Source organism: Boleophthalmus pectinirostris, unplaced genomic scaffold (genome assembly GCF_026225935.1).
Source record: "Boleophthalmus pectinirostris isolate CB_2022bp ecotype Guang Dong unplaced genomic scaffold, ASM2622593v1 HiC_scaffold_10, whole genome shotgun sequence".
Taxonomy (NCBI): domain Eukaryota; kingdom Metazoa; phylum Chordata; class Actinopteri; order Gobiiformes; family Gobiidae; genus Boleophthalmus; species Boleophthalmus pectinirostris.
Genome location: NW_026570971.1, coordinates 22500212 through 22524938, shown reverse-complemented (window position 1 = coordinate 22524938; position 24727 = coordinate 22500212). Strand labels below are relative to the sequence as shown.

The window sequence follows — 24727 nt, the reverse complement described above, 5'->3', positions numbered from 1 at the left end:
GTTTTTCTCAAATTTCTATTTAACTAAATAATCCTTTTATGCTTCAAATGTGGCCCGATTAAACTTCTGAACTGTCCTCATCTGTTTTCCCATCATCCCAGCTAGATACAGATGTGAAATCAGGAAAACGTGATAGCATGATTTTAGTAAAATTTCGTTGCCCTTTTCTAACAACCCATGGAAAACACAAGCACAATAGCAAGGCAATGATTAATACACTAATTAAGGCCAACAGGACGGAAATAAATGCAGTTAAAGCATAACCAAAACTTTCTTTCAACATTGTTTTTAATATGTCATATTCTCCTTTTAGATCTTTTAGTATTTTAGCAATATTAGATGAATTTGAAGGACAGAGGTTCTGCGTTATATTTACAGCATTCTCAGTTATTTCTTTTACCATATCACGTTTTAATTTCTTAGTCATATTCTCTAGGCTTGTATCTGGTTTGAACATTGGTTTGGAAACTGCTCCAGCCGTAAAAGTGACTTTTCCATAAGACTGTTAATTTTATTTTTTATTGATTGAATGTCTAACAAACCAAATCCATTTGTGGTATTAGTTAATTCGCTAATGATTTCCTCTGACCTATTAGGCGTAGACGTGGTTTTTGATACTGTTCGCGCAGGTGGGGCAGTTACAGGTCCAAAGATTATTGTAGATAGCTTCGCCGATTCAACAACTACAGGTATTGTGGATATTTTTTCTTTAGTTTTATATTTTATATTTGTTTCTTCTGTGCTTAATTTTATGGGAGTTGTCATGCCATTTATTCTAGACGCTCTTACTTCTCTGATTGTCTCTGGCGTATTTACGGTGCTTATCTCTGTCGGGGGACGTTCTCTGTTAGTAATATTAAAGGTGCTGAATGTTTTATTTCCACATGGTTTTCGAGTAACCAACTCTGTAAAGCCATGGGGAAAAGACACACACACGCATCCCATATTTGATCTGATCGTTTTTGTCTCCCATGTGCATTGGATTGTGACGTCTGTATCATTCATTAAATTGTTTGTAACATTTAGGGACTGACATATGTTTGAAAACGTTCTATGGTTTTGGGTTGTATACTTTGCGATGTCTTGTTTGTCTTTCGTTACGTTTACTAAGCCGATATTTTCTGCTCCGCATGGAATAAATAACACCTCTATTTGTTCGATCGATCTGTAATCTATTTTACAATGACACGTTATTTCGTTATTATTCTCAAAATACTTTAGTTGTACTGGTCTGTTTTTTGCCATTAACACTTGGGTAAGTGCTAACATTATTAAACATAGTTTTTGCCTCATTTTTAATCTTATTTTTTACAACACTGCTTCTTTAATCAGTGCTCCTCTTTGGTTTCTCTTTTTTGTTCGTGTTCTAGGTTAGTTTTTTTTTTCTTCTCTTTTTCTTTTTACTTTATTTTATTTTTTGTGCGCAACTTGTTTTATTATTTTTATTATAAACTTCATTAAAAGTTTAGTTTTTCTTTCTGCGTAAAAGTTTAACCACAGACTTTATATTTTCTTATAAAATAGCATTTTTTCTCTCTCGTGAAGGCCATAAACACGGGACTCTATCAATTATTAACTTTGTTAATTATGCTTTATCTGATTAAAGCCTAAATATACTATTAGTTTTGTTTTTTGATTCACCAACTTTTTTCCTCGTGAAAGTTTATAAAACACGCTCAATTAGAAAACTCTGTCTTGTTTCTCCTTAACACTGATTCAGGCTTTTTTTTTGATTCCATGAAGCCTAACATGCTATAATCAGTCTGTATTAGTTTACTCAAATTAATCTCACAAAAGTCCCAAGAAGTAAATCACAATTTCTAGTTTTTGTACATTTAACCAATCTGACAGGAATTCTGAAACAACAAAGGTCGCTGTCATACCTTCGTTCTTCGTGTCTTTACTTCCAGGATTTCGTGGGAGGCATAGTCTGTAGAAATTGCTCTCTCAGATCACCCTCGGGGTCACCATAATTGTGGGTTTTCGGAAGATTCGGTGCGTGTCCTAGAAAGAAGCACAAAAGATGGAAGGGTCCGAGAAACAGGCCACTTTATTTCGTCATTTTCCATTGAGAGGGATTCAGTTTTGATTACCAAGTACAGCTGTCACCCCGGAACGACGCCTCTACCCAACTCACAATGAGGGGGAGCTTTATACCACACATCTGACAAAACATTAACTTGTTGATTTAGCATATACAGCAAGAAAATTAACAATAACGCTGACCCAGTACACTTTATCATGGGTGGGTACATGCCACGGGGTTCACATACATTATTTTTCTGCTTCGTGGCATCTCAAAGTACAGAAAAACATGTCTTCAGATAGTCATAGTGAGTGCGTATACATGCACATCAATAACCCGGTTGTTAGCCATATCCCGGTTATGTCAGTATTCGGGTTACTGCGTATACATGCGCACTGAGAAACCGGGATACTCATATCCGCGTATACATGATCAAATGGAGTATCCCGGTTTCTTGACATAATCTTACAAATGCGCAGGCGCAAAAATGAACTAAATCGATTTAATAAACCAGGAAAAATACAAACCGTGAGCTCCTTTAGCATAAGAAGCTAAGGAGCTACGAGATCTCCCACAATCCACTGTGCAGATTCTTCATTAAAATCTTCTGCATAAATAAACTCAACTTTACAACATACAAACCATAAACACTATAGAGCTACATCAGCCCGTTTGATCATATAATTCAGCTGTGATCACATTTGTTTATGTTTTACAGAAACGAAACTTAAGACCGTAGGCTAATTAGCATAAACTGTTAGCGGCGATAAAAACAACTCGCTCCTTGCGCCGCTGATGCGATCAGTTTCTTTTGGACTAAATGACATGACTCTGTGGACTATGTGTGTTATTTCTGTGACAGAAGAGACGCTAATGATGGTAAGTGTGTTCCATGCATATAGAGTATAGGAGATAGTTCATGTTTTAGCTTTTCAGCGATCACACGAGTGCAGATTGTACGTGTGCAGGTTTAGCGCAGCTCTTTATTTTACAGTCATTTCACTCGTTTGGTCACTTTTTTTTATGTTGGTCAATTTATTTATGTGACTATTGTTGTGGTGAAAGGCTGAAAGTGTCTTTTGGACGTGTACAAAAGGCCCTATGAGTTCTAAATTCTTGTTAGTTAAGTTTTCTTGTTTATTGTAATCTGTGGAGGGTCCACTAGAGGGCGCTCTGACCTCCTATATTGTCTAAATTGTGACTGGGGAAAACGTGCTTCCTGTGAAATGGAGTTTACTTTAAATGAGCAGATTGGTTTTTTTTGGAAGTGAGCGTTTATGACTGCAAAACCACACACCCATATGCATACTACTCATGTTCAACCCCATCAATGTGTACCTCCTTATGTCAATACAAGAGCCTGAACGCCACCATTTGTGTCCTCATTTCCTCCTCCTACTGAATATTCATCTGGGCCTTAAGAGGTGTTCTGGCCGACACCCCAGAGCAGTGACAGCTTTACACCCGAACCAGTGACTACAGTCCACTCTAGTTGAAGTTCCTACCCAACAGGACGCATGCGCACTCAACTTTATGTTGCAGTAAGCGGGGTACTGCGTATACATGCCACAAGTAACCCGGTTATTATCGGAATAAACCAGCTACAGTAACCCGGTTTCTAATAACCGGGATACTGCCATAACCGGGATACTGAAACCGGGTTACTGCGTATACATGCACCATCAAGAAACCGGGATACTCAAAAAACCCGATCATAACCGGGTTACTGATGTGCATGTATACGCACTCAGTGTTTTTCACCCTGTTGTCATTCCAAGGTACAAAATATTGGGTGAATCAGCATGGTCAACACATAATTCAGCATGATCAACACATGATATTTCCCACACATTATTCTTAATTCAGTACAATTTGTGGCTATTTTACCCCATTTTCATGGACATCAGTGACAGCAACATTTACTGTCACAGGTAACTTAGTTAGCTTATTACCACTCAATACTACTACTAGCATTAGACCAAATATATTTAATATTTTTATGAATTAAATTCACTTCAGAGTGTCCTTAAAAGGTAAAGTAATCTGACCCGGGGCATGTGAGAGCTCAGGTGGTTGGACTAGAGGCTCGATGAGTTCAGTTCTGCTGAAAACAAACGCTATGAGTTGTTAGCTTTGCGCTGTTAACTCTTATCTTAGCTTAGCTTCGGACGGTAAAATGTGGCTTCTCTCTCGCAGCTCTCCCGCTGGAAACGTCACAAAAGCCCAACTCTGATATAGTGTAATATTCAAAATAGACACTTTCTAAGTGTTTGGCGTTAACTCTGTGAATCAACAACTACTAGGGTGACCATATTTCCGTCTGTGAAAACCCGGACACCTTTTGAGGGAAATTTTGCAATTTTTTACACCGTATGAACGCGTATTGTGTATTACAGGCGGATAGTAATTACACATGGGTGGGTCAGGACTAAACCAGGTCTAAACCAGGACTAATCTTGGACTTACGAGAGAAAACGCCGAGCAGTTTGTCCGCAAAGCGCGATCAGGCAATTCCCGCGTTTACCTCCGTGAGGTGCGGAGCTGAGCCGGTCCTTTCTCCTGTGGTCACCTCCAAGCCCGTCTTGACGGTGAGTCCTGTTTCAGTTCTGGTTTAGTCCTGTTTTAGTCCTATTTGAGTCGTGGATTAGTCCTCCTCTTCAGTCCTGGAATCAGTCCTGGGTTAGTCCTGGTTTAGTCTTGGTTCAGTCCGTGGCGTAGGCAGCGCAAAAGTTTGATATAATCTCAGGTTAACGGGCAGGTGCGGTCCTGTACTGCGCGGTTGCGTTGTTGTACAGGGGGTCTCCAAAAATGGACCCGTGCGGGACTCTGCGCTGTTGGGCTCCATTATGGAATAAATGAATCTTCAGTTTGTTACATAAAGTAGGAAAATAACACAAGGACGACAGCAGCAACAAGAAGGAAGTAAAAAGGGTTGCACCTGTCCTGTCTGAGAAAAGTGCATAAAGTTTGTGCTGAGGGGTTTTACAGCCTTAACACAGATAGAATAATTGTAAAATATAAAGTTGACTACTTCGCGGATTTCACCTATGGCGGGTTATTTTTAGAACGTAACCCCGCGATAAACGAGGGACCACTGTACTCTCACTTCACAACCTGTGCACATGGCCTCCCACTTGTCCCGACCGGGACGGAAAACGGAGAATTTCTTGTACAAGTCATTGTTAATCCGTGTATCATTTGTTCATTCGTTTTTCAATATAAAACCAAAATGAAAAAACGGATAATGATTCGTTTTTCGTTTACGTGTTTTTGTGTTTAAATGAAGAATGGAAAAAACGGATAACGGCCGTTTCCCGTTTGTGACTTCCGTGACTGCGATGCCGAACTTTTGCACCGCGTACGGAGTGAACCAGGACTGATCCAGGTCCGAGACCAGAGCGGGACCAGAGCGGAACTGAGACCGAGACCAGCGGTCCGAGCGGTTCCGTGTCATCGTCTCCGCGCTGGTTCCGTGCGGGGAAAGTGAGAATTCGCTGTGGACTACAGGTCCGGACGGGCTGCTCCAGAACCGCGGCTGGTTCCGAGGTGGTGCAAAGCATCCAACTGACGCTTTCACACCAACGAAAACGAACCGAACTAAGAGCTTTTGGTTCAAATGGACCAGGTCCGGGATCAGACCGGGACCAGAGCGCTACTGAGACTGGGACCAGACCGGGACCAGAGCGGGCCTGAGACAGAGACAAGATCGAGACAAGACCGAGACCAGATCGGAGGCTCAGAGCCCACGGCAGGGCCGGAGCTTGAAGCTGAGGCTTGGACCCCGCGGAGGCTCAGAGTCAAAGCTTGGAGTCCGCCCCAGTCCTGCTCTGGTCCTGCTCTGGTCCTGCTCTGGTCCTGGTCTGGTCCCGCTCTGGTCCCGCTCTGGTCCCGGTCTGGTCTCGGACCTGGATCAGTCCTAGTTCAGTCCGTACCCGGTGCAAAAGTTCGGCATCGCAGTCACGGAAGTCATGTAAACGGGAACGTTATCCGTTTTTTCCATTCTTCATTTAAACACAAAATCGAAAACTGAAAAAAACGAATCGTTATCCGTTTTTTCATTTTGGTTTTGGAGACAAATAGCGAAGAAAACTGTTGTTTTTTCGTTTTCTTATTTTTGGTTTTATATTGAAAAACGAATGAACGAATGATACACGGATTTTTGTTAAATGCGCATTTGTGCTTCGGTATGTTGCAGACTGACCGACTGTTTGTGTCTCGCTCCTTCTGAGTCACAGACGCTACGAGAGACGCTCAGTTTAATGCCCCCAATGAACGGTACTGAAAACCCGGACATTTGCATCACTTTATAAAAAAAAAAAAACGGACACCACGGACATGAGGCAAAATATGGACATGTCCAGGGAAAAACGGACGTTTGGTCACCGTAACAACTACTCATTTATAGCAACATTGTGACTCAACAATTACTTATTTTACTGTACAGCACTGTCATAGTTAAAATAACCCTTTACTATGTTGAAACATACCTGGATTTTCTTCACTTTACTCACAACACCAACACCGTGAATTTAACACTTTTGACTTTGCTGTGTCGAGAAATAGAAGATGCAACGAGCTACAAATTTACTTTATCTTGTCATAATTTAATTAGTCCCTTTACTGTAATTGTATATACTTATACTTATAAGTACACTAAATGTAACTTTTCTTGTGGAAGTATGCAGTTTTGGAAAGTAATGTGTAAGAGTAAGTAAGAGTGCATGTACACAAAATACTTATTCTGAATACAAACTTTGAGTAACTGTTTCCCAGCGCAGTCACTCTTTCATTTATATTCAGAATAGTTTCTTTCCAAAATTAAAAGGAATGCATGACGGTCCTTCATCAAGTGGTTTTGAACTGCAAAGGATCAGTAAGAAAAAAAACAAACACAGCTCATGTGGTGAGTACATATGCGATTTTTCTCTCTAATGTGACATAAATTGATGTGTAACGAACAAAAAACTAACAAACAAAACTAAAATAAAGCTGTTTGTAATTTTACGACAATTTTTTACACTATAATTTAAATGCAACTCAGTGCAAAAGCATTCTAAGTATTCAGAATACAGTACTCTGATTAGGCCATGTATCAGAATATGCTACAAAACACATTTTTAATCGGGTATTCAGTGTACTAACTAATATATTTACAAAGTTCTTCCCATCACTGCAAGTATATCACTATCTCCACAAAAGCAGATGAAGTATAGTTCAGATCTGTGCATTCAGAAAGTTTTTTTTTTTTTTTTTTCCTCCTTTCGATAATGTAGACTAGCCTATTCCAAACAAAGCAATAGCCCAGGTTAATATATGAATTAATGTTTCCAAAGCCTGCTATAGTCTAACACAAAGTCATCCTTCTATCTAGGCCTATTTTTATATTTTCATAATTACGGGCAGCAAAATAATATAGTTATTGAAGTAAACCAGGCCACGATTAGTCCGTGACACGCGTGTGAAGCGTGAGTGTAATTCGCTGTAATTGGTCAAACACGGTTCACGCTGAGAAAAAGCTGAGCTGCGTTTGACGTTTCCAATGGGCGGAACTTACGTTTTGATTGGCAGCACGTTGGACCAATCGGAGCAGGGGTCTGACACGCACGTAGCTACAATTGGCTTAGATTTAATACTGAGCATATGCTAAAGGTTTGAGCGAAGATAGCTGCACGTTGGAGCCGATTTATGCAATGGAAAGCGATATTTAAACCAGGGGTGTGTTGGGTATGAGTATCCCGGTGATGCGGGGGGACGTGGGTGCGCCTGGGCCCGGTCCATTAGCTCCGAGTTAGCCGCATTTCAGTCTGCAGGAGCCCGCCCGTGTCAGGTGTCTGTAATGCGCCAGCTCGCCTCTGATGGATCGCCTCCATGGATGCCTGCAAACCCGCTACTACGGACAATAACAATATTTTGAGTCCCAATCCTGGAGAGGGCGAGGGGGATGTATTCGAGCCGGATCCGGGACTCGAGGCGGCGGGAAACGCGTTGTGGACCGCGGTGTTTGACTATGAAGCCACTGCGGAGGACGAGCTCAGCCTGCGGAGGGGAGACGTGGTGGAGGTGCTGTCCAAGGACTCGCTGGTGTCCGGGGACGAGGGCTGGTGGACCGGGATGATCGCGGACCGTGTGGGCATTTTCCCCTCTAACTACGTGAGCGAAGGGAAATGCATGCACGAGGAGGACGCACGGGAGAAGTCCGAGCAGATATCTGTGCCTTGTCTGCACCGTGAGTCTTTCCCATTGTAGACACTGCAGCCAATGAAAGCAGGGGCGTAACCGGGGCCGTGGTACTGACTCAGGGGCCCAAAACAAGTATCAGAATGTAAGAGGATCTTATATGATTCATAGGCCTATTCACAGCTTATAGGCAAACATTAATCATGCAATAACAGAATCGAGGTTAATGGATTTTATATGTGAACGTGTGTTTAGTGTCTTGCTTGATGGCACACAGGTGAGATGCTAAAACTGTTTCGTTGCATTGTGCTTGTACAAGTGCAATGACAATAACGTTGAATCTGAATCTAATCAACATGAAAACTCAGAAAATCTTGTAATATATAACCTATCGTCTATTCTATGTGTATAAAGCTGAAAATTGCACTTCTTTTATTAAGCTTTATTAATATTATTCACCCTGGGATTTGATTTTGACAATAAAATGAAGCATTTTTCCAAAACTAGTAATTAACTAGATTAATAAAATCTGAATGAGCAGTGTCTTAAGACAAAACAGTAAGAATGGGACTAAGCGTAACTGAGCTTTCTTTCATTACAGTAAAACTGCAGATCACTTCAAAATGCACCAAATTAAAAATCCCCTTTCCAACATTTATTACATGTAGTGAGTGCTTTATCAAAAATTACACTTGAGAAACAACACAAGAACACCACAGGCTAAAATTACAGTACAAACAGTCTGTCTAAATGGCAGCAAGTAGAAAGAACATTTAAACTTCTCCTGCTCCTCTTTGCACTCTGCTCCTCTGTGTTGACCTAAAGCCTCAGTGCTCGGCCTCTGGTGAATTGGCAGCGACAGCAGGTTGAGAGTGCTGTGTCACGGTTCTACCCTGAAGCTTGTCCACATAATTCTCTCTTTGTCCCTCTCTCTCTTTCTCTTTCTCCATTCTTCATCCCTCTGTCTGTCTGAGCTCAAGTCAGGGATGCTCCAGTGTCAGGTTACACACTGTCTTTGCAAAACCAGCCTATAAAAGACACAGTATAGTTTGGACAGTGGTGAAAGGTTGTAATGTATTGTATTCCAGGATTTGTTGGTTCTGTTTAAAGTGCCCATATTATGCTATTTTCTGATCTATGTTATGATGTTGTTTCCTCATCTAAAACATATCTGGGGCTGTGTTTTGGTCCATTCACAGATGTTTATTACACAAATCCTTCATATATAGGTTCTTCTCTCAAAATGAAGTCAGTCTGCTCCTCCTTGTGATGCCATGTGGCAAAAGAGGAAGTGCTTCACTGTGTTTTTAAACTACATTCTCCTTCCCTAGAATCATTTGGCTAATTTCAGCCTCAGGATTTGCCAGTCTCTGCTGAATAAAAGGTAAAGGGCAGCTGTTAATTTGACAAGTACTGCTTCATGATGTTACAAGGTGGAGGCATTTTGAGCTTTGGAGATGCAGACAGATTAATAATAAGGGATTACTCAAAAATGAATGAAACAAAATGCAACTCTGGGTATGTTTTACTACTTTTAGTACAACCACATTTTTCAAGGATACCTGTCCCTTCTGTCACAAGTATCTAATTTACTGGAGTAGACATGTGTGAAAGTGTCACAAGAGCAGTTGTTGTATTTCATTTTATGGAGAGAATCTTCCTGTGTTGCTAAAAACAGATTATATCTAGAGATGCACCAATCCACCTTTTTCAGTTTCAATACGGATTTCAATACTATGGCCTTAAGTTTCTAATGGTTTCTGTCAGAACCAATTTATGTCTTTAAAACAAAAATTAACATGACAAAGCAGATCCAAAAGTGTGATGTAGTTATTTATCCCTAAAGTCACTAAAGAACAGGTTTGTGTAAATAAAAGTTCAAGCATTATGAGACTTTCTGGGCCAACTATGATCAGTAAATATTCTTATTACATCAGTTTATATGTCCAACCAGAATAACGGCTGAATTGATATTTGGAAGCCGATATCCGAAACCAGTTTCAGATTGGTGCATCCCTATTTATCTCTGTTACCAACCTTGTAGTGTGTAGTTAGAGAACAATTAATTCATGCACCAGATGTTAGCAATAGCCTGAAGTTGTTAGTGATTGTGGAGAATTGCAGACTAAATTAAAAGCCCATACACGTCCGACCCCCTTAACCTTGTTATAAAGGTGATGGTGGTTAATGGGCCTCTTTATGCAGTGTGAAAAAGATTAGCTTCAAATGTTGAAGAGCATTTCTCAGAAACTCACAGAATCACCTTATCGATCGGTCTTATCCAGCACAGCCTTCAGATTCACTGTGGGATACAATATTTCTTGCTGAGGTGGTTCAAGCCTTTTCACTGCTGCAGCGGCAAAAACAAAGACTACTGCAATAGTTCCACATCTTTCACATCTTCATTATTTTCTCTCATTTACAAGTTATGAAAAGAAATGCAATCTACATAGAAAACTGATGCAAATTATTGAAGAATCCTGTAGTTCTGGGCAAGAAAAGATCATAGTTTTAATAATGTAATCAATTTGAAACCAGACAATTTCTTCAATAGGTTTAAATTGTGCTTTGACTAAATAATGACTTGTGGGATGTCTCTAGTTCTCCTCCTACTCAGTAACCAAATGCTCTTTGTGCCTGCCTACACTGCACCTTAAAATCTGAGTCAAACCATGAACAAGTGAAGGCTGGTACAGTTTTGTAACTATTGAACATAAGATTTCAACAACTCTTTTCTGTATTGATGTATGAAATAAAAGAGGGGAAAGCCCCTCATTAAATAAATTCTCTGCACATTTATACATTACACATTCTTAAATAACGCTGTAACTGTTAACCATCAGTATTGCTTTGTTTTAAGGCCACAAAGATCTTTGGGTGGGTGGTACTCAGTCGTTCTTCTGGCCATCATTTGATTGTCCCTGGCCTACTTCCAAAAACACCTGAAATATTCATTCAAGTCAGTCTGCAAAGACCAACACTTCATAAAACACTATAGTCATATCTAGACTAGGGATGAAACAATAACAACTGAAATATCCTGATACAGTATCATCAAAAACTTACAGTAATATTGTGGGTCATCTCAATATATTGAATCAGTCTTTTTGCTTAAATTAATTATGATGCAGCAATAGCTAAAAAAAAACAGAGAACTACATGGACCATGATCCTTTGCTGTTTCTGTGCAGACTACATGAAGAAATAATTGGTATTAAGCACTTTTAAATATGAATACTTTGGATAATGACAGAAGCAAAGTTTTGTCCAGGCATTTTAAAAGGAAAAAGTAGCATATTCACAGTTTTTTTTTATTCTCCCTAATCTGGACTCACATGCACACACTGTAACCTGTTATTAAAAATTCTACAATATTTTACCCATCATGCAACTTGTCTTGTTTTAGCCTGCAAACTGGAGCTGATTTAAAAACATATGTCTCCTCTTTTGTAACAGTAAGGGAAGGATGCTGGTATTTGGAACAGCACAGTAGTGAGGCTTAGTAGAAAGCATCAAAGCATCAGTGAAAGCATTTTGAGGTTTTTTTTTTCTTTACAGCTGTTTCTGTTAAACATTTCATAGAGCAAAACTGTGGAGCTTTGCATATTTTGGAGGGCTGGGGTAATCATAAATAGTGATATAGAGTTCAGCCAAGTGTGAAATAAATCAAAATTATATTTATATAATTGAAGTAAAAGGTCCACTGTTCTAGTAGAGCGTACGCCACCTGCTTGTCCCCATGGATATGCTATTGCTTTGACTGGAATATTTCACAATATGGCTTTATTTATGTCTTATCTATTTCCTTTTAATTGCTAAATAGTACATGGATTCTTCTTACTGTGAGCACGGTCTCCACAGATTTGACCTTTTCTCCAAATCTCACTTTGTTGACACACCGATATTGACAAAAACATATTTACAACAATCACAGATTTCTTTCTAATTTAAAATAGTTTGTAATCTGTAATCTGTAACGCTGACACTAATTTGAAGCAGTATATCAACCTCTTGGTTTTTTTTCAGTCCTGGAGATCGACTTCTCAGAGCTGACTCTAGAGGAGATCATTGGCGTGGGCGGTTTTGGGAAAGTGTACCGTGCTGTGTGGAGGGGAACGGAGGTGGCGGTGAAGGCGGCAAGAAGGGACCCAGACGAGGAGGCGGGGCAGATCCTGGAGAGTGTCCGTCAAGAGGCTAAACTGTTTGCCATGCTCAACCATCCCAACATCATGGCTTTGCTGGGGGTGTGCCTGCAGGAGCCCCACCTGTGCCTGGTGATGGAGTACGCTCGGGGGGGTCCGCTGAACCGTGCCCTGGTCCGGAGACGTGTCCCGCCCTGTACGCTGGTGGACTGGGCCGTACAGGTGGCCAGGGGCATGCTCTACCTCCACAGCCAGGCCATTGTACCCATCATCCACCGGGACCTCAAGTCGAGCAACAGTAAGATGTGTTTTTCATTACATTTATAGTCCCTTTAATCCTGCTATTTAGCCTGCGAAAACATATACAACAATATTCTAGTGTAAATATAACATATTTATATTTTTGTTTCATTCACGCCGTAGACTGTATAAAGAAGAGGACAAAAAGAGTGTGACGTCACCTATTGCGTTCTTTTAGGACTAGGAATTTATTTACGGACAGAATAGCAAATAAAAACACCAGGATCATGTAGACGGGGTTTAATATGGACATTTTAAGACCGAAATAACAAGGCTCACAGCAGCAGTAAAGAAAGAGGGGTGACAATTTTTCAATGAACACTTCCTATTTGGAACACAGCAGCTAGTGGGTTATGTCCATTTATATATACAGTCTATGATTCACCCATGCATGCAGCAAATGGAGTTAAAATTACCGGTATTCTACCTTATACTCTCTAAACATTTCCATGGCCAATTTTCACCATTTCAGTATTTAAATAGCTGTCATTGCAGTATGGATATTTATTTGAAAGTTACCCTTTGATCTGGTTATCTATGACGTTATATGACATTATAGTGTTTGCAATTTTTTGCTAAATTGTTAGATATATGACACAAATGTAATTCGCCATCATATTTGGTCACTTGATCAGTTTTATGTTTTTTTTCTATTTATCAAAATCAGCTGAAAGAGGAAAAGTCATGAGCTTGTGTGTTTGTGGAGCAGTTGTAATCTTGCATTATACTGGATCTCCTAAATCCCAAGCCTATTACTGCGGATTTACACAGCACTCTCCCTTCTGCCTCTTCATTGGCTCCTCTTGTACTGATGTCTGCGCTCCTCTCTCATTGGCCCAGTCAGTGGTGAGCAGTGGTGAGGCTCCTATAGGCTGCTGCTGTTACTGTCAAGTCATTCTAGCTACTGCCATAATGAGCTCTAAGGAAAACCCCCATACACAGATACACATATACACAGATACTTTAAGTAGGCCTGTCCAATTTATCAAGTATACACGGTGATATATATATAGTTATTCCTCCATTCAATTACAAAACATTGTGTTCAGTGTTCTGAACTGAGCACTCATTCTGAACCCACAAACCTGGAGCATTATATCTTGCAGTTAATCAATAACAAGTTTTTAATTGATTAAACATTTAAAAAAAATAATATTATATGAGCTACTGTACATATAGTGAACCTAATATGAACCACAAAACATTACTACCATGATACACATCTGTTTCTTTTTTTATTATTACACAAATAATTGCTATTATTATCTTTTATGAATTGAACAGTATTTGTTTTAAGGTAGGATATATACGCAAACTGTGTACTCACATAAAAGTATGTTTCATAGTATTCGTCATAGCCTTGGTTTGGTCAGAGGCTGTTCTGAAGTGGTATTGTCAGACTGCACTGACGCAGACTGTGGTGATGTGGATGAGAGCGCTCCACTAGATTTAGCTTTTCTTTAGGCCACAAATGTGTTACAGGCCCAAGTGAAATCATGGAGTAGTGAACACTGATCACTCACTTAAAAAGATAAACATGACTAGCATAGCAAAAATATGTTTTTCCTATTGTATCCCCCTTGTTAAGACATGTCAACCTTTGTAGACATATAGGGAGCTAATGGTTCAAACAAACTCTGAAATATTAATATTCTAAAAATATTGTCACACTAGTATAGTTTTAAGAACAGGTGAAACAAAAATATGTCTCTGTAGGACATAGATAATTTTTTCATGAGATTATTTAGATTATTTCTAGCCTGTAATGAGTAATTATTGATTATTGATTATGGTAAAAGGTTCCAATCAAATGAATAGATTTTATTTCAAACTAAAATATGTCTCCTTTGTGCTGTTTCTCCTAACCAAGCTGTTCTGGCCCTGCATTACTGTGCATTAACTTGAGTGCATGCATTACATAGTAATAGACTGTGATTAGTCCCCAGAGCTTTGGATGTACTTTAACATTAGACTGGACGAGCCTGAAGGGTTTTGTGTCGTGTGGTGCAGTGGAGCCACATGATGAGGGGGGTTTGATGTTTGCCACAGCCCCAGGACACACCCCGTCTCTGGGCAACTCCAGCAGATGGTCTGGCATCCATGAAGGAAGTGGTCTGGGAAATTTTGCTGACTTTTGCTGCAGTGTTTACTAATATGTTTACCTAATTCATTTTAATTTTAATTTTAATTTTCTATATATGTTTTTAAGTTTCATTTTGTTATAATTTGTTCTTTTTCAATATCATTTTTTTTTTAAAAATCATTTATAGCTAATTTATTAAACCTAATGGTACACATGGACTGAGGCTTTTTATTAAAATGTTTTGGTCACCCTGGTAGTGGTAGGTATCTAGAAAAAACAAAACACAAATTTGATGGTAAACAGTTTACCCATTTCCAACACCCAACTTAGATTTTTCCAACATTACAAAAGACCTATTCTTAGATCTCCTTTTCTCTTTCTTCACTTAAATATTGTGTTTTGAAAATGCTTGTGTCTCACATCTTTCTGCTTTCCCTGTTTTCTTCTCTCTTTCCTTCCTTTTGAATCCTTTCATCTTGCCCCATTTTTCTACATCTCTACAATACAAATTTACACATAATTATCTTGCATGTGAACTCCCCCAACATACCACCGGTGATAATTTTTACCCCCTTTTATCCTTTTATTTGTAACTTCAACCAAAACTCCATCAACCCCACCTCACTTCCCCTACATGTAGTCCTAATTCTGGAGCGAATTGAAATGGAGGATTTGAACAACAAGACGCTGAAGATCACTGACTTTGGGCTGGCACGAGAGTGGCACAGGACCACCAAAATGAGCGCTGCCGGGACATACGCCTGGATGGCCCCCGAAGTCATAAGATCATCCACATTTTCCAAGGGGAGCGATGTGTGGAGGTGTGCTCATGTTTTGGGATTGCTCAGTGTTCCAGTGTGGATAGGGATAGTGTCGGAAATATGTGGATTTCATTAGTGTTCAAGGTACACTTTCTGGTGAAGGGTCCGTCAAATGCTTTTCTCCATGGAGAAGTTATTCCTTTCTCTGGAATGCTTCACAGTATGGTATTAAACCTTTCTATCTTCATGGACACCAAACCAGGCCAACTTACAGGCGAGATCTGTGGATAGGCAACCCCACTCACACTCAGAGGGCAGTTTTTCTAGATATTCTTGAGCTATAAAACTACCTATAATTGAAAAAAATGTAAGATAGAACTGTTTTATGTCATACTTTGGAAGATTCCAGGCAGAGCTATGACATATCCACAGAAACAAGCAGGTGATGGACCACTAGAGTCAATTTTGTGTAATATAGGACATTTAAAACACAAATTGTCATAATGTGGTGAAGGCTCAAAAACATATGATACACTCTAGTCATGTCATGTCATAAAATAATAAATGGTTGAAAATATATTATGAAAAAAGCATGAATCAGTATAAACTCAACATAAATGCAGAAAACAAAGTCAATGTACAGACCATATTGTCACATTCAGTTGGATAAATCTTCTGACAGTTAAGCGTGTTTGTTTACTGAGAATCATTTATTACCGAAAATAGCTGTTACATGTGCTTCACTTCTGCCTGACCAGTCAGACAGTAGACTGTGCCAAAAACAGAAAATGTGTTTTGATTTCACTCTTGATGAAGTTGAGCTTTTGCTGCAGTTGCCATGGGAACACAGAGAGCTTAACCAAAAAAAGAAAAAAAAGAAAAGAAAAAGAACAAATTACTGCATTATAGCGGCACACAAAACTGGGGCAGGTCAAATGGAGCATTCAAGTATAAATATAGGGTACAGTATATTGGACTGGCCAGAGAATGTCAAACTAAAGGCTTAAAATGATCAGTGGAAAAAGTAGAAAAACACAGACATATGAAGTGACATTGATTAGCGATAGTTTGAAATATAATATTAATGTTCTAATGCCTAAAAAAATTTACCGACCATTAATAATCTCCATATGAATTTCTGTTGTATTCTCTGTAACCACTATGAGAGAGAGGACTTACATTTTATTAGACCAGATATGTCACAACTGAATGGAAAAAGTAGCTACTATTATGATTAACCTTAAAATGTAGAACTCATATTTGCTTTCAAGGTATACTGCTTTTTAATGGAATATGCAAACTACAGTGCTTTCCTTTAAAACATTTATTCAAATTAACCACTAACACTCTCCCTACTTAACATTCATATATTCATAGACACATTTTACCCACTGATTATTTGAAATGATGTATTAGCAGTGAATGGAACTCACATCACAAGCTCCTTTATGTTGCATTACAACTCCTTTTATTTGTTTGCCTCTGTTAAAGTTATGGTGTGTTGCTATGGGAACTGCTGACCGGAGAGGTGCCATTCAGAGGCATAGATGGACTTGCCGTGGCGTATGGAGTCGCTATGAACAAACTGGCACTGCCTATCCCCTCCACCTGCCCTGAGCCATTTGCACGACTTATGGAGGGTAAGACACAAACTGATACAGCCTCTGTGTTTATTATGACATTTTAATAAATGGATTAATTATTTCAGTTTCAGTTTCTTCCATTCAAAATGCATACATACATATTTATACCAGCCAACGGTGTCCATTCAAAATGATTTTCCTTTTCTTTTTTGCTTTCCTTTTTAGTTTTTAGAAACAAATAAAAGATTCTATCTTAATTTCAGACATATTTATTCTATTCTATTTTTTTTTGTGTGATGATGATACTCACATTTAAAGGTGCACTGTATAAACTTTCTAGTAGGGGGTCCGCCGCAAACTTGTTTCCGTGGATATATTATTGTTTTGCCTGAATGGTTTCCCAGTATGGCATTAAAGTCATGTATGTTGGATTTATTCAGTTACAGGTGCTTTACGTCTCAAAAATATGATGTAAAAAAACATGCATTCCTACAGTGAGTGAGCTCACCTCGCTACAGATCTGACTCATAACTTGGCCTTTAGGCATTCTGGGCTTGTCTCCATGGAAATAGTTATGTTTAATGCCATACTGTTGGACATTCTAGGTAAAAAAAATAATAATTCCATGAAGCCAGGTGGTGGACCCTCCACCAGAAAGCTACTTGATTTTTACTATTTAACTATTTCTCCTGCTGGTCGGCTGCATGTCTCTAACAAAAATAATTCCTCCAGCTTTGGGAATTAATTAAAGTTCTGTTTCTGATTTACAACATTTCATATTAATACATTTAAATTAATTTGGAAGCTGAGGCTACATGAAATAAATACCTTCAAATGCTCCTCAAGTGGTTTGTGATGTATTTAATATTTTGTGTTTCCTTGTAGCTTGCTGGAGCCCAAACCCTCACTGTCGTCCCCCGTTTAGCTCGATCCTGCACCAGCTCACCGCCATCGAAGAGTCTGGGTTTTTCGAGATGCCCGCTGAGTCCTTCCACTCTTTGCAGGACGACTGGAAACTGGAGATACAGGAGATGTTCGACCAACTCAGGATCAAGGAGAAGGTACAGGAAGGAATTCATTAAATAGGCATCATGTTGTTGTGGCAAAAATTATATATCTCTTGAAGATAAATAATGAATCCATTTGCGAGTATAGACCAAAGTTTATTCTTTTTACAGCAGATATGGACAGGGCCTAGGCCTTTCCTGGCCAAAGCCCAACAGCCTCTCCCCACCAGCAGTATGTTCCTACTACATTTCCCACCGTATCTCCTCAGTGCATTTGAGCTCAGAGTATTTATACAGAAATACAAGTTACATACATATCAAAGCAGAGTGACTTTGGTTTCAGAGGCTGGTGCTAAATTAACATACAGTTGAGGATAACAAAGGGCTTCCTGAAGGAGGAGACAGTTGTGCCTGATGAACCTTTGTTTGGCGAGGAGAAAATTCAGTTTGTCAACTGGACAAATGTTAGTTTGGTTGAAGACGTTTAGCAGCTCATCCAAGCTTGCCATGGATTCTACCTGGACAACTGAGGGATTCTTCACACTTTACACGTGTTAATGACTGGTTTGGGTTTCAGGTAGAAATCACATTCATTTACACAAAGACAGATTCAGAGAAAACTTTCCACAATCTAAAGTTCTATCACAATGTGTTTGTATATTTGTGTATGTTTAATTTGCCACACAAGATAGTTTTCTTTTTACAGTGATACATTTTTTTCCATTTATCACTTTTTGCCAATCATTTATTAAGATTATTAAGATTATAAGATTATTAAGATGCACTATGTAACTTTTTTGTTGGGGGTCCAACATCTGCTCATTTCTTTGGATAGGTCATTGCTCCACCTGGAATGTTCCACAGTATGACATTAAAAAGTTCTACCTTACATTTATTCAATTACAGATGGTTTTATAGCTCAAAAATCCCTTGAAAAACATTCTGACTGTGAGTGGTGTTGCCTTTCCACAGATCTGACCTCACTCTTGATCTGGTTTGATCTTCCTGAAGATAGAAAAGTTTAATTCCATACTATGAAACATTCCAGAAGAAGCAATAACATCTTCATGGAGAAAAGCATTTGATGGACCCTCCACCAGAAAAGTACACAATGCACCTTTAAGTTTGAGTGGCTCTCCTTAAGCAACAAATGTAGCACCTGAACTCTTCTGGGGCATTTGAATGCTTGGTGATTTGGTTCTATCTCTTTGATTTAAAATGTCCAAATATAGCTTTTTAAATTAATTATGAAAACAATGGTGCGTTCTCAGTTGTCCTGGTTTGGAGCCAGATTGAGTCGCTATGTAGATTTGGTTTGGTCCTGTTCTAGTGAAGGTTTAGTTTTGTCCCAATTTTCGAGGTTTTAATTATACTAGTGTGAAGCAGCCTTAGTAAAAGTATATCAATGTCATATAGCCTTTCACTGTGTCTGTATTTGATCTGTTTATTTTACTTGTGAAGGAGTTGCGGTCGTGGGAGGAGGAACTGACCAGGGCCGCGCTGCAGCAGAAGTGCCAGGAGGAGGAGCTGCGGAGGCGAGAGCAGGAGCTGGCCGAGCGAGAGATCCACATACTGGAGAGAGAGCTGAACATCATAATACACCAGCTGTACCAGGACAAGCCCCACGTGGAGCGGAGGCAGGGCAAGTTCCGCCGCAACCGCCTCAAACTCAAGGATGGCAACAGGATCAGCCTACCATCAGGTAACATTGTGATTTCCTGTGTGGTTTTACTTTTCAAACTCTTATTTTGTCTCAACAAATGCCAATGATCATGATTGGCAGATAAACCAATCAGCGTAATGCGTAGTCCATTTGTGTAAAAGCAAACGTGGCTGCTTACAAATAATTAGGGCCCACACAAATTTATGATGTCTGTTATAAGGTTGTTTCATTCACACACGTTTTACACACAAACGCTGCAGTTCATCACTCAGACAAAAAAACTGTTTCACCTTGTAATGTCATGTGGTAATGCAGGAAGTGCTCCACTGTGTTTTTAAACTCCGTACACCTTCACTAGAATCATTTAAATCATTTCAGCCCTGGCATTGGCGATCTCTGCTGAACAGAAGGTAAAAAGTACTTGAAAACTACTACTACTACTACTACTACTACTACTACTACTACTACTTTTACTACATGATATCACAAGGTGAAACAGAGCATATTGCATTTTGGAGATGTAGACAGACAGGTTACTGAAGCATGTGTGAATGAAACAAAACACTACTCCGATACGTTTTTGATGAGGTTACAACATTGTAATTATGCTAAGATTTAATGTTGATTTTGTGTTGTTTCTCTTTATAGATTTCCAGCACAAAATCACAGTTCAGGCTTCACCGTCCCACGACCGCCGCAGGAGTTTACTCAGCAGCAGCTCCAGCCCTCCCACCAGCCCACCCGTCCTGCCGCGCCTCAGAGCCATACAGTGTAAACTACATTTACATTTACATTCACTATTACACAAAAACATCATATGTGTCTTATCTTAAGCCATGTCTTTTTATAGTAACCCCCGGAGATGGATGTATGGCCTTTTACCGCTCCACAAGTTTGAGTCATGAGGAAGAGGAAGGAGTGAAGAGAGGATCCAGGAAGAAGGGCCGGTGCAGAGGCAATGGAGCCCAGAGGGAACATAGTGCTGACAATGTGTAAGATGCATTTTTATTAGAGGTGGGCGGTGTTTAATCATCTACATTGGTGCTAATAAAGGCATACTATTTGCCAATTGATTTAAACTTAAAGGTGCATTATGCTTAATCAACTCTTGTGAGATTTTAGTTATGTTGTTACCTAATCAAAAACATACCTGGAGTTGTTTTTTGTTCCATTCACACATAATCCTGAATTATTAATCTGTCTACATCTCCAAAACTCAAAGTGCTCTGATCCACCTTGTATGACATCACAAGCTGTAATTTTTCAAATTAACAGTTACCTTTTACCTTTAGTTCAGTAAAGGTAGGCAAATCTACATCTGAAATCATCCAAATTATTCTAGTGATGGTTTATGGAGTTTAAAAACACAGTGGAGCACTTCTGTATTACTACATGACAGTTATTATTTATTTTGTTTATGCTTTTGTACAGAGCTAAGCCGGCCCGCGAGGGAACTAGGCAGCGTTCCTGCAGTGCCCCAAACCTGCGCAGATCTCCCAGGCATAGTCCAGCAGTGCCCGGAGTCCCCAGTCTGGTGGAGATGGGTGAGTGTTTTAACTTTTTTAGACTAACTTGATTTCTGACTTAATAATAAAGGTAGATCATGAAAAAGTAGTACTAATCCCTTATGCACCTGCAACTCTTTGTGTTTTCAGAAAATGAAGACTGCTGCTTTTCCACTGATCCCAGCTCTTCTCCAGGACAGTCCTACCTCTGTATCCCCTTCCACAAAGAACCCCAGCCCTCCTCCTCCGCTGCTGCTGACTCTGATGGAGACGAGTACTGTCCCATGGTCAGTGTGCCCACCTCTCCCCCCTGTAGGAGGAGTCCCGCTGGGGTGCGCTCCTCTGACGTCGTCCTGGTCGGGTGTGGAGCTATACTGGCTGCGGTTGGACTTGGGTTAAACATGTTAAATTTCGCCCATCCTGAAGAAAGCGTCAAATCCAAATGGGACAGTTTATTTCACAGGACAGGGGCACAGACGCGTAAGCTTTTCAAACGGGATAGCCCACTTAAACCTCCTGAAAAACTCCTACCATCTTCCTATACGTTATTAACTGACTGTAAGTCCACTCGTTCACTGTTAAGAACAGACAGTGAGGAGCTCTTGGTGTATCGTCCAAATTCGCCATCACAGCAGCTCACATCTCAGCCCTCCGGTCATGTCCCGTTGAATCCTCTGGTAAATACACAGGTGGAGAGTTTTAAGCGTAACCCTCGTCAGTCGCTCACCCCCACGCATGTCCCTTCAGCACCCCCTGCGTCTCGAAGTTTGCGTCGTATACCCTCAGATGGAGCCATTAAAAAACACTGTCCCGTAAACAGTCTGGAACCGCTGCCAGAGAAAGAAGCTTTGGAAAACACTGGTGAGTCCATAATATCTATTTCTAATGTGGATATATAATGGTACAACCAATATTTTACAGTTAAAGGTACACTGTGTAACTTTTCTGTTGGAGGGTCTACAGATTTCTTTTGCCTGGAATGTTCCACAGTATAGCATAAAAAAATCTATAGCTTTTGCACTTGTTTTGTTTTGGGTAAGGGTTTATACTGCTGAAAAATACCTTGAAAAAACCTGCCCTTCCATAGATCTGACTTATAACTTGGATCTTCTGAACTAGTCTGCTCAATTTTAATATACTGTGGAATGTTCTGAGCAAAGTAATGATATCTCCATGGGGACAAGCAGGTGACTTGCCCCCAACTGCAAAGTTACACATTGCATCTTTAACATTGCTAATGTTTGATTTGAGAACTTGTTTGGCCCCAAGCTTCAAAAGTTAATATCTTCATTTCTTTTAAGTAGACAATTTCATTAACAAGATATATTTACCTCGACATCACTAATGAAACTGTCTGCCCAAAGAAATCAAGATATTATCTATGGAAACTGAAGACCAAAAGTACAAAAGCTTCAATCAGTATGGATTTCATTTATTTTGGTGATTTTAGAGAGTTTTTCATTTTTGGATCAGATATTTTAGTTATATGTATATCAGTGAGCTAATATTAATGACCTAATATTTCTGAAGGCTGTTTTTAAAGTTGTGTTCACCTGTCTGGAAAATGTGATGCAGCAGTAGCTAAATGATACAAATTATAATATTAATGAAACGTGGTCACTGAAAAATAACTAAACATGTTCAAACTCAAGTCATAATGGTTTTCTATTGTTTGTTTTATGGAAATTATTGTAAGTACAAGTTGAAGTATTGTATTAAGTTTTAATTCAGCTGCTTTCTGCTAATGTGAAACTGTCCTCTCAGGTATCTTCAGACCTCTCAGAGATGACTGCTCTTTTGTCCCACGGCTGCCTGACCCAAACCTGGTCTTCCCCCCCACCCCTCGTCGTCGATGCCCCCCCGAACGCCCCAAGACCCTGGACTTTGTGGCTCGACCCAGACCCTCTCCACGGGCCCGGTTTGACCCGGCTTTCTGGTCTGAATCCAAACCCAAGGGTAACGGAGAGTCCCCAGCTCATACCTCCAGCACTGAGACCCCGCCCACTTCAGAGTTCGGACGGGACAGTGCCGTTCCACCCACCCCTGTAGAGACCCCAAAGCCATTTTCACCAAGAAAGACCCAAAAAAACCTCCTGGATCAACTGGATGAGGAGCAGTGCAGAGACGGAACAGTGCCACTATGCAAAGCAGACATTCCCAAAGACTCACCTTACAAATACAAGCCTGGGTTTTGGTCATAACCCATGTGTAAAAATGACTTGGATCACTAAATGTTTATAAGCAGACTGAAGGAGCTGCTTCTTGCCTAATTTGTGTGAAAGTAAAATAATAAGTGGCCTAAGATGTATGGAAACAGAATGTGACAGTGTAATTGTTACCATGGCAATGTAGAAATTAAAATGTGAATTTAAGACTTAACCTGTTTGAATTACATGTTTATGTTTCCACCAAGATTATGTAAAAATGTGAAGTAAACATCGGAACCAAAACCATGAATCATTAGTTTATCCAGTATAATTTAAAACGCATCATTTGTTATTGTACATTTTGAATGAATTATCTGTGCATATGACTTCTTTTTTTATCTGGCCATTCTAGATATTTGAATCTACCAGGAAATTCCTATAAGGATTTTATTGATAAAGAGTACAAATATTCACCACTCCCCCATTTAAACATATCAGTTCTCACAAAGCTACACTGTTTAGTTGAATTCGAGGATTGTGCATTGATGAAGTGCACTTGTAGAAAGCACCGTGAATGTAAATCTTCAGGTTTTCACTTTTAAAACACACTGCTGTATTTTATATTTGTTGTTTTCTTAATATTTCACTTTGTATTGAGCCAATCACTTGTCACTCAAAATACTATGAATGCGGACTTAGTGTAAAGGAGAGCAACTTCACGCAATTTACCCACAATGCAATGTGATCTGTCATTGTCTGTGTAAATGGCTGATCTAGTTAGGCCTGTCAGGATAAGCTCATTTTGAATCACAATATACTGATACAGAAAAATATCCTGATAAACAATAATATTGAAACTACCACTGACACAAAGCAGTGATATTTTTCTAAGAGAACCTTATTGTAAATTTAACACTAGTGGTTAATTAAACGTGTCATATATCTTAATTATTCAATGATCTACAGGTCAAATGTTACCATAGCATATTAATTCTGCAATAGAGAAAATTCAAAAGTACAGTACATTCAATTACTGCCTGAAAAATACTGTCTCATATTGAACAATAAATCGATACAGTAACTATCATGACAGGCCTAGATCTAGCTGAATTGTATTTGACCTCAGAAATGTTTGTTTGTCCCAGTATGAACCATGGCAAAAAATGTGTTCACTAAAAGGGGACACTGTGTACATGTAAATTTGTCTGCCTCATGATGTTGTATTAGATTATTGATCAAAGAAGGGATGCATGAGAGTGAGGCCAAAAGACTGAGGCTGTGCCCAGTCTGCATGTAGCAACTGTTCTGTATACTTTAAGATATGTATTATTTG

General features: G+C 39.5%; 1 protein-coding gene across 1 annotated transcript; it reads left to right on the top strand.

Annotated features, from left to right (window-relative positions):
* The first annotated feature begins 7894 nt into the window (after window positions 1–7894).
* Window positions 7895–23448, top strand: map3k9 (mitogen-activated protein kinase kinase kinase 9). Its single transcript, XM_020936783.2, has 11 exons — window positions 7895–8252; window positions 12230–12643; window positions 15369–15549; window positions 16981–17129; window positions 17958–18133; window positions 19541–19781; window positions 20391–20513; window positions 20593–20734; window positions 21174–21286; window positions 21398–22108; window positions 23012–23448. The coding sequence occupies exons 1-11, from the start codon at window positions 7895–7897 to the stop codon at window positions 23446–23448; spliced, it is 3045 nt and encodes a 1014-aa protein (XP_020792442.2).
* The last annotated feature ends 1279 nt before the right edge of the window (window positions 23449–24727 follow it).